Source organism: Triticum urartu, chromosome 4A (assembly GCF_056163025.1).
Source record: "Triticum urartu cultivar PI428250 chromosome 4A, HENAU_Tu73, whole genome shotgun sequence".
Lineage (NCBI taxonomy): Eukaryota > Viridiplantae > Streptophyta > Magnoliopsida > Poales > Poaceae > Triticum > Triticum urartu.
The window spans coordinates 90234990-90246322 of NC_141876.1; the positions used below are offsets into that span (position 1 = coordinate 90234990).

Below are 11333 nucleotides of genomic sequence, written 5' to 3' on the forward strand. Positions count from 1 at the left end.
GCCACCACCATAGCAAGGTCGTCGTCCTCCACCACCATCACGAGGTCGTTGTCCGCCACCACCATAGCAAGGTCATCGTCCGCCACCACCATCGTGAGGTCGTCGTCCGCCACCACCATAGCAAGGTCGTCATCCGCCACCACCATAGCAGGGTCGTCGTCAGCCACCATCATAGCATGGTCGTCGTCAGCCAGAATAGGCTGCTCCTCGTCATCCCCGCTCTGCTCCTCGTCATCCCCGCTGCTGCTCCCATTGCCTGGCTAAATGCAACAAAGTGTGAACATGGTGTTGTCATCGTGCAGGTAGAGGAAGCCAAAAGGACAGGAACAAGAGAGGAAGAGAGCTTACTGGCATCGTCGTCGTGCTGGTAGTACATGCGACACGTGGTGTTGTTGAACATCTTCATGGTGAACATGGCGTTGCTGTCGTAGCGGAATACAAGGAAGTACCCGAGCTGTAGCTCATGGGCGCGGGCGAAATGCTCCCAGCCGGGCCCTAGGTACATGTGGCCTTCACCATCGAACACCACCAACATGTCCCACAGCGTGTGAAGCCCGCTGCCGGCCTACTGCAGCTTCACTTTGTGGGGCTCACGACTGGCGAGCATCTTCGCAAACTTGTCAGGAAGCCTCTGCAGCGAGGGTCAAGCAGTGGTTAACTGTGGCAATCAAGCACTAGACAGCAGAGTGATGATAAATATACCTGCCTAATGCAAGATTTCTCAATTACGATCTCGAAGAACTCGAAACGTTCCAAGCCAGCCATCTCACTTCTCTGAAAAGCAGCATTGTAAATTAAACAACAGGACTGGACAGAAATAGGAAACAAGCACTTCAAAACAGTAGAATAATTACTACATGTGTTTGCCAGGGCCTCAATTTGGAATACTACTATAAATGGCAACGGCCTCAATTTTCTCCTACTCTATCTTGGCAAAGGGGCAATGAGTAGAAGAATAACATCAACATCAACAACACCCATAAATGTAATGTTTCTTGGCCACTAAGCTGGAGAAGAATGTAATGTTTCCATACTTGAGCATGTTCAGTTTAAAAGAATATAAACAAGCAAGAATGCATGCATGCATATCAAAAGTTGGCATCTACTGCTGCTACTACTCTGCCCATATTCATGCAGGTCACTACACCTGCATATGCATGAATCCCACTACAGCACAAGACTTGTCAACAAGAATAACCACAACTAGTAACAAAAGAAACACTCCTCATCAGTTACATTCAGTTAATTACACAGCAACAGCAACAGAATTCATGTCATCACTCCTCATTAGTTACGTTGAGTTAATTACACAGCAACAGCAACAGGATTGCTGTATGCATGCCATGTTAATTGTTGTCAGCAGTCTGGCAACAGTAACAGCATGTTCACCATAGAATTCAACAGCAACAAAATTCAGTTAATTCAGTTTATTAACCACAGAATTCAACATCAACAGAACAACATGTCTACCACACTATCTACCACAGAATTTAGTTAATTACACCCACATCAATAGTTAATTGTTGTCAGGTGACTACCAACAGCAACAACATAGTAATCAAACAGCAATTCAACCACACTAGATCCTCCAACAGAGCATACTAAATCCACCAAGAACAATATGCCTAAATCCACCAATAGATGCCTAGTATGCATAACAAATCCTAGATTCTCAGACCCTAGAGCAGAAGAGAAAGGAGAGAGGATATGAAGCGGATGGCTTACCTATGCCGGAGTCCGAGAAGAAGTGGTCGCCGGCGGTGTAGGGCAAGCCGCGAGGGAGGCGTCGGACAAGCAGAGTCGCCGGGGAGGAGAAGGGGAGGCGTCGCCATCACCCTAAACAAAAAATGTATTAAAAAACATCCTAATAAAACCCTAATCCGGCGGCAAGAACCCTAATAAAATCAATGGAATCACCCTAATCTATCATAATAGTAGATAGGAAGAGGAAGAGGAAGCAGATTCATACCCACGGCAACGGAGAGTCGGCGACGGAGAGAGACACTAGTAGAAAAAGGACCTAATGTGAGACACATTAGTGCCGGTTTGATTTTAGCCCGGTACTAATGGTACCATTAGTTCCAGTTCAAACGGCTATGCATTAATGTTGGTTTGTGTTGAACCTTTAGTACCGGTTCGTGCCACGAACCGGTACTAAAGGGGTGATGGCAGGCTGGCGTCAGGCCGGGGCCCCACGATCACCCTTAGTACCGGTTCGTGTCACAAACCGGTACTAAAGGGCTAACCTTTAGTACCGTTTAGTACCGCTTCGTGTCACAAACCAGTACTAAAGGGCTAACCTTTAGTACCGTTTTTTGCCACGAACCGGTACTAAAGGGGTCTGACCTATAGTACTGGTTTGTGACACAAACCGACACTATAGGGCAATTTTCAAACTCTACCCCCCCGGTGTGTCGCCATTTCAGTTCTGAAAAAATCAAAAGAAAATGATAAAAACTTCAAAAAATAAAATCCTTAGAGAGGTAGTTATATTACTACATCTACTAGTTAGGAAAATTTGAAAACTTAAATTTGGACATGTTTTGCAAAAAGTGTAGGGAAAATGTAAAACGGCTATAACTTTTGCATACGATGTCGGAAAAAAAACGTATAATATATCAAAAAATTCAGCACAAAAATACGCATCCGATGGAGACCGCCTACGGCCTATTTGCAATTTTTTAGAATCCTCAAATTCCAAAACAAAAAAAAGATATGGTCAAATTCCAGTTTTTTTTAAAAAATTGGTTAAATCTGGTCAAACTACTTATTCAAGAAGTATTAATGTTACTACATAATTCTTCAAGAATATTAGTGTTACTAAATAATTATTTCAATTTTTTAAATTTTGGTCAAATCTGGTCAAACTATGGTCAAACTGTGGTCAAACTATGGTCAAACTTATTCAAGAAATATTAGTGTTACTAAATAATTACTATTTTTTAGAATAATAGTTTCAAACTCAAACAGTGAAACGTGTGACCTAATGCTCAAGCTAAACTGCTGAGGGCTAATAGGATTGACAGCTTACATTTGTCAGGAAAACAACAAGTGCAGACTTGGAATGTAGGGGGAATAGAACTCCAAAGTTAAGCGTGCTCAGGCTGGGGGAGTGAGAGGATGGGTGACCGGCCGGGAAGTCAGGCGATTTGGAATGAGTGATCCACACTTGAGCAGTTCAGAGAGGTGATTAAAGACTAAATCATCAAATAATTCAGAAAAATTAAAAATAAAAAAAAAGCAATTTTTTTTTCCAAAATTTTCAAAAAAAATTACCAACCGGTACTAAAGGTCCACCATACCAGGGCGCGAGCTCACGCCACGTGGTGGCACTTTAGCACTGGTTCGTGCCGAACCGGTACTAAAGGGGGGGGCCTTTAGTGCCCACCCTTTAGTGCTGGTTATGGAACCGACACTAAAGGCCCTTACGAACCGGCGCTAAAGCTCCGTTTTCTACTAGTGAGAGCAATGAGCCGGCGGCGGTGCGAGAGGAAGAAGCCAGTGGCGGCGGAGAGGAGGAGTGGGTCGAGTGGAGAGGGGGAGTGGGGAAAAGAGTGGATAGGAGGAGGAGCAGGCCCAATTGTCAGCGAGTTGTTTGATATATTGAAAAGGGTGGGCATAGAGTACAAAACCAACAACCTCTTCCTAGCCTAGTTGTAGAAACCAAGTGAACTAAGCGCACGGTCGTGGGTTCGAGCCCCCGCGCACGCATAGTTTTTGGCCACGCGCATATTTTTGGTAGCTTGGGTACAATAGAAAAATGGCCCACTTGTTAGTGAGTGGGTCGAGTGGCCCACTTGTCAGTGAGGTGTGTGCTTGATACTTGACTAGTTTGATATATTCAAAAGGGTTGGCATAGAGTGGAAGACTAATAGCCTCGTCTTAGCCCAGTGGTAGAAACATAGTGAAACAAGCGCACGGTTGTGGGTTTGAGTCCCTGCTGGCGCATATTTTTTTGCTCACAATGAAATGGGTTTAGTTGAAGCAAAATTCAGTTAAAATAGCATCTTCAGTTCAAATAAACTACTAAATGATCACAAAAACTACTAGACAACATTCTGTACTAAAGGGGGGGGGCTTTAGTGCCCACCCTTTAGTGCCGGTTATGGAACCGGCACTAAAGGCCCTTACGAACCGGCGCTAAAGCTCCATTTTCTACTAGTGAGAGCAAGGAGCCGGCGGCGGCGGGAGAGGAAGAAGCTGGTGGCGGAGGAGAGGAGGAGTGGGTCGAGTGGAGAGGGGGAGTGGGGAAAAGAGTGGATAGGAGGAGGAGCGGGCCCAATTGTCAGCGAGTTGGTCGATATATTGAAAAGGGTGGGCATAGAGTACAAAACCAACAACCTATTCCTAGCCCAGTGGTAGAAACCAAGTGAACTAAGCGCGCGGTCGTGGGTTCGAGCCCCCCCGCACGCATAGTTTTTGGCCACGCGCATATTTTTGGTAGCTTGGGTACAATAGCAAAATGGCCCACTTGTCAGCGAGTGGGTCGAGTGGCCCACTTGTCAGTGAGGTGTGTGCTTGATACTTGACTAGTTTGATATATTCAAAAGGGTTGGCATAGAGTGGAAGACTAATAGTCTCGTCCTAGCCCAGTGGTAGAAACATAGTGAAACAAGCTCACGGTTGTGGGTTCGAGTCCCCGCTGGCGCATATTTTTTTGCTCACAATGAAATGGGTTCAGTTGAAGCAAAATTCAGTTAAAATAGCATCTTCAGTTCAAATAAACTACTAAATGATCACAAAAACTACTAGACAACATTCTGTATGATCTGACCAAAACTTGAACTAAATGATCACCAAAACTTGAACTAAAGATGTTCAAAAAGTCTTCTGTATGATCATTTTGCAATCTTTTGCATTACAAGACAACATTTTGACAACATTATGAGCACAACAGCTCCATGCCATCAGAACACAACTTCATTTTGCCATCAGCTCCATGCCATCAAAACAACATCACATCACAACCAAAAACAGCATCTGCTACAGCATGTGCATCTTCAGTTCACCAAAAACAGCATCACATTACAACCAACAACTACATCAGTATCTTCTCACATCACATCACAGCATCACATCTTCAAGCATTTTGCTACCTAGAGATAATTGTAGTACATCAGGATCACCATGCATATGCACAAGAAGGAAAACTATAGAGAGTTAGAAGGATCACCAAGGAGACCAAATTTACCTTAATGTCCATTCGCTACTCATTGTCGTCGATACGAAAACAAGGAACTCTATGCCCACTCCTGTTTTCCTCATCATCACTACAATATTGCAGCAAAGTATGATCAGTCCAGTTTTCCTCATCCTCGCTCTCATGTCCATCTGCTACCACCTTTCTTCTTTTCTTGATGCCTTCAACTGTTGCAGCACCAACGATAACACGTTCCCGGTCCCTTCGCACTCTACTTTGCACTGGAACTTCCATAGAATCATCATCAGCTTGCACCGGAACTTCCGTAGAGTCATCATCTTGGTATGTTAGTCCACCATCACCGGGGCCCTTTTCCACTTCTGTTTCAGTCACACTCCACAAGTGTCTATGCTCAAAGTTTTGCACAACTCGCCATTTTCCGTGCAAAAGAGTGTATGGCAGATAAAACACCACTGTTGCTTGTGTTGTTAGAATAAAGGGATCACTCTTATACCAGCACCTTGCAGTGTTGATGCTTTTGAAGTGGCCATCATATTTGACAAAAGAGTCTCTCTTCTTCTTGCAAACCAAGCTCAAACCATTTACAGTGAAATAAGACAACCAAGCGATGGATGCCTCCACTAGAGTTGTACTGCAACTCTATGATGCTTCTCAACTGACCATAGAAGTCAATGATCTCACGATCATGTGACCCCTCAGTGACGATTCCACTATTCCATGTCTTCCTTTTTTCCTCGCGGTCAACGGTGTGGTACCGGACACCGTCAACAATGCATACTGAATACACTCTCACTCGCTTATCCGGTAATTATGCCAAAGCAAATAGATCATCACTGACCTTCTTCTCCTCATGCAACTTTCCAATCTGCACAAATAAACCATTTAGCAAACAATGGTATTTAACAATTGGTGAATAACACAGAAAACATAAAACATGTGGCTAAAGATCTCACATGATTCTTAAACCACTTAGCAAACCCCTTGGCAATCCTTTTATCAACATGGATATTGCTTTCATCCTGATTTAACTCTTCCTTGCATTTCCTGCAATGCCAACAAAACATGTGAATTAAAACATTAGGCTGGTGCCAACCCAAGCAAAAAAATAATATATATATATAATGAGTGCACAAGATATAACGTACTCAATATATGGTAGAACCTCGGCGCAATTGCTGAGCACAAACCAAACCATCTTGTCATACTCATCACCAGCCTCCAAGTATTGTGAGGCTCCAAGAAATTTCACACCATGGTTGAAAACAGAGACATCACCACTTTGCGAATCAGACCGCTCTCTATTTTTGCCCGGCCGGTTCCAGCTTGTTTCCACATCGCCAAAGTATCTAGAGCAAAAAGTCAAGCACTCTTCAACGACATATGCTTCAGCAATTGAACCTTCAGGTCTTGCCGTGTTTCGCACATAACGCTTACAAGTAATCAGCCTTCTTTCGATTGGGTACATCCAACCGTATTTGCACAGGGCCTCTAAGCATTGCCTCTTTTGGTAAGTGCACCGCCAAATGGACCATCACGATGAAGAAAGCTGGAGGGAAAATCTTCTCGAGCTTGCAAAGAATAATTGGCATTTCTTTTTCAAGTCTTTCCAGGACAGTTAACTTGAGTGTTTTACAGCACAGTTCTCTAAAGAAACTTCCCAGCTCAGCAACCGCTTCATATATATCCATGTCCATGATTCCTCGGAGGCCCGCCGGTAAAATCCTTTGGAGGAGGATGTGACAATCATGGGTTTTCAGTACTGAAAGCTCGAATCCATCAGAAGTAAAACACTTTGCTAGGTTAGCAGCATAACCATCTGGAATTTCACCGCTCTTAGGAATTCACAAAATGCAAGCTTTTGTTCTTTACTCATTGTATACCATGCTCGTGGCATTTCAAATGAATCTTTATCTTCATTGTGCTGTAGATGCAAATCTTCTCTTATGCCCATGTCCTACAAATCAAGCCTAGAACTAACCGTGTCCTTTGTCTTCCCTTCAATGTTCAGAAACATCCCTAGCAGATTCTCGCATATGTTTTTCTCAATGTGCATTACATCGAGATTATGCCTTAATTTTAGATCAGCCCAGTATGGCAGGTCCCACAAACAAGACCTCTGGTCCCATCATTGACCTTCCTCACACTTTCTTTTCTTTGCCAGCTTTCCTGATCTCACATCTTTCAACTTTTCAAGTTGTTGCTCCAGCTCTCCTTTAGTGAATTCAGCTGGCTTGTCACGGGTTTCATTCTCACCATTAAAATCTTTGCTTCTTCGCCAGCGATGGTTTCGGGGAAGAAAGCGGCGGTGCCCAATATATTAGATCTTGCTCCTTATTCTCTTTGAGCAAGGGTGTTTGTCACAATGGACACAAGCCTGATAACCCGCTGTGATCCTCCCAGACAGAGTGTGCAGAGCCGGGAAATCATGGATGGACCATATGATTGCAGCATGTAGATTGAACTTTTCTTTCGGACTCAAGGCATCGTATGTAGGTACACTAGTCCAGAGCTGGAGTAGTTCTTCTACGAGGGGCTCCATAAAGACATCAAAATCCTTTCCTGGAGACTCTGGACCCGGGATAAGCAATGACATCATGAAGTTGGACTGATCCATGCATGCCCATGCTGGGAGGTTGTACGGCACCACAAAAACTGGCCACATGCTATAAGACATGCTCATGTTCCCAAACGGATTAAACCCATCGGTGGCAATGCCATGTTTTATGTTCCTTGGATCTGCAGGAAAATCTAAATGTATACGTTCAAACTCTTTCCATGCCTCTCCGTCCGCTGGATGGCTCAGCTCATTGTCCACAAGTTGCCGCTTCAGCTTGTGCCACTGTACCTCACGCGATGATTTCTTCGAGATGAACATCCGCTGCAGCCTTGGTATTAAGGGAAAGTGCCTCAGTACCTTCTCCGGTATTGACTTCTTCCCATCAACATATTTCCACCTAGAGGCATTGCATTTTGGACAGTTGTCATGCTTTGCTAAATCCTTCCGAAACAAGACATAGTTATTTGGGCACACATGTATTGACACATAACCTAACCCCAGCCTGCGGATTATGCTCAATGCTTCATCATAAGATCTGGGAACACAACTATCAGGGAATTGCAAGCTCAAAAGATGGAGTATTGCGTTGAATGCGGCATTGCTAATCCAGTAGAAAGACTTGATGAGGAGTAAGTTCACGGTGAAGGTAAATCCTGAAAATTTACCCCCTTCATGAGCTGCGCGCTTCGCCTCCTCTAACACCTCAGCAAACAACAACTTCTGTCCACCAGCACGATCTTTAGCATCGTACAAATCCTTCAATAGGTTAGGAATCCTATCATCTTCATGCCCATCCTCTTCATCCAAAACAACATTATCTCGCAAAACCTTTTCCATAAAATCAATGCCAGCATCACCACCACCCATCATATGAGGGGCCTCTGTATCGGCTTCAAAATGTTGAGGTTGACTGTCTAAAGGTTCTCCATGATATATCCATCTATCATATGTGCTGGACATCCCATTAAGAAGCAGATGATCTTCCACTCTTCCTTGAGCCATTCTTAAACGGTTGAGGCATTCGCAGCATGGGCAAAGAATGTGAGCATCGTTGGCAAAATTTTCCCGAACAAATGCCATGAAATCATCAACTCCTTTCATATGTTCTTTCGAAAACTTTCTAACTCCTTTTCTAATCCAGCTTCTGTCCATCTGCCAAAGACAACAAATTGTTGCAACTTAGCAAATCAATCTAAGTGCATCAACATTAATTAATGAAAATGGATGGAAGTAATGGCACCCAACTTTATATGCTAACTGCGTAACAACAACATTCAACTATTTCCAATTTCTCACTACTTTAGTCCAACTTGGTGGACAAAATAAATCAGCATTCAATATTCACTCATGGCATGAATCAGTCAAATGGATCAGGATCCTATTTACTCAACATTCATTATTTACTCATGGACAAAATAAATCAGGAATTTAGAACAAAGAGCAACAGTAATTTCAGGATCCTATTTCAGGGAAAGAACAACATCAATTTCATCAACACAATTTACTCTTGGACAAAATAGAAGAGAGAGCTCTGTTCTATTGATAGATGACAACATAATTTACCACTATGAATTGACTAAATTAAAAAAGAATTCTTAACAATTTCATCAACATCAATTCTCCTAAAAATTTCATCAACAGAAATTCTCTTCACAATTTCTAGCAAATTCATGAAATCAGTGTAGTGCGTGTGTGTGGAGATTTTTCCAAGATTACAACAAACCTACATCAAATCAGTGTGTGTGTGTGTGTGTGGAGATTCTTGTAACAGATCTACATCAAATCAATGACATCAACAGAGAGGAGAGAGAGAGAGGAGAGGGGGAGGAGAGGAGTGCATACATGGTTGAGGTCTGCTTGCGGCGGCGGCGAGTCCACCATGCTCGGCGAGCCTCTCCCCGCGTGGGCATCGTTCCTACGCCCGACCCCACCACCGCAGGTCGCCCACGCCCCTGCTGGTCACTTCGGCAGCCACCCCTGCCTCCACCCTCGCCCCTGCTGGTTACCTCCACTGCTGGCCCCGCCCTGCCTCCGCCCCTGCTAGTTGCTTCCGCCGCGAGGCCGTGGGCGAGGTCACCTGCAGCGAGGTCATGGGCAAGGCGAGCGGCCCCTACTTGTTACTTCGGCCGCCGGTGTAACGCCCCGAGACCGTTGTGCCAGGTGTCTTCCAGTTATTCGCCATCGTTGCCGTGTCTTTCGCTTGCGTGTTGCATCTTGCCATGTCATCATCCGCATTGCATCAACATGTTTTCAAAACTTGCATCCGTCCGGATCTTCCAGTTCTCTCCGTTGTCCGTTCTGAGCCCAGACACACTTGCACGCGCCCGCGGCATGTCCGTAATAGTATTTTATAAGTGGCTGAAAAATTTTCTCGGATTGGGTTGAAAGTTGGTGTGTGGTCTTATTATAGTGTAGATAGAACGCCTGCCAAGTTTCATCGCATTCGGAGTTTGTTTGATAGCCCAACCGTTAAACTATAGTGGCATTATAGCCGGACAAACGTCGGACGTTTTCGGTCTACGGAAACAGTTGCCGGGCTGCACTCCTCTCCTCTCATCTCAGCCCAACCTCTTTTCACAACCCACCTGCAGCCCACCTAAACCCCCCTTCGTTCCGGACCGTCAGATCGCGATCGGAAGCTCCGAAACGCTCCTAAAACCCCCCTAAACCCAAACCCTAGCCATCCCTGCCTATATATGGACAACCCCTTCCAAATTTGGCAGCCTAGCCCTTCCCCTACCTCCCTGCCGCCTCCCTCCTCAAATTCCGTGCCACCAGCCGCCTTCCCCCTCCAAATCCGGTGCCAGCCACCTCACCAGCGCCACTTGGCAGCGTCCCAGTGGCTGCGCCGCCACCCAGCCGCCGGATCGGCCTACCGCAGGCCGCCACTTGGCTCCCCGTCGCTCCAGCCGTGCCTCCCATCGCGCGGGCCCGCTCGGCCCATTCACGGCCCGCTCGGCCCGGATCCCACCGCCGCAGCCCGTGGCTCGTCCCCGAGCTCGTCCGCTCGATCCCGAGCTCGTCGCCGTGCACCTCCCGTTTGTCCCTGTCGCCCAAGGCCACCGGAATGCCGCCGTTCCTCGCGCCGGCCGTCGACCACGGGCGCTCCGCCGCCAGGCCAGTGCCCCGTCGCCCTCTCCCTCCTCACCATCCTGCCTCTCTCCCTCACCCTGCTCTTCTCTCTTCCCCGCAGGAAACCGCCGCCGCCGCCATGGATTCTCGCCTCCGCGCCCCGGAGTCGGCTCCTCCGGCCAGATCCGGCCTCTGTCAGCCCCGCCCTTGCCGGATCCGCCCCGCAACCCGTTCCCGGCCTCTCCAGCTTCAACGAACCCCGCTGTCGCCGGAGTTTTGTCGCGTCGCCGCCTTGTTCTTCTGCCTATGAGGAGCACGGGAGAAGGACGATGCCGACGTTCTCCCCTCTCGCCCGCGTGGGCCACCGCACGCCCCGGCCTGTCCCCGCTCGGTCTCCAAGGCCCAGCTCCTCTTCGCCAGATCCGCCGGCCCACCGCTCTGCTTCCCCTTCGGCCCGTTGGCCCAATGTGAGAAGCCACTTTTTTCCCCGCCCTGTGCGCTGCATACCATCCTGCGCCCAGCAATTTCGGCCCACTTGTGTCT

The 11333-nt window shown here is 46.5% G+C and overlaps 1 protein-coding gene across 1 annotated transcript; it reads right to left on the bottom strand.

Moving 5' to 3' along the window:
• Window positions 1-565: 565 nt before the first annotated feature.
• LOC147974919 (uncharacterized) lies at window positions 566-9599 on the bottom strand. Its single transcript, XM_087520200.1, has 8 exons — window positions 9561-9599; window positions 7544-8870; window positions 6596-6977; window positions 6307-6507; window positions 6115-6205; window positions 6000-6026; window positions 703-774; window positions 566-631 (listed from the first exon to the last, which is right to left on the bottom strand). The coding sequence occupies exons 1-8, from the start codon at window positions 9597-9599 to the stop codon at window positions 566-568; spliced, it is 2205 nt and encodes a 734-aa protein (XP_087376326.1).
• Window positions 9600-11333: the final 1734 nt, after the last annotated feature.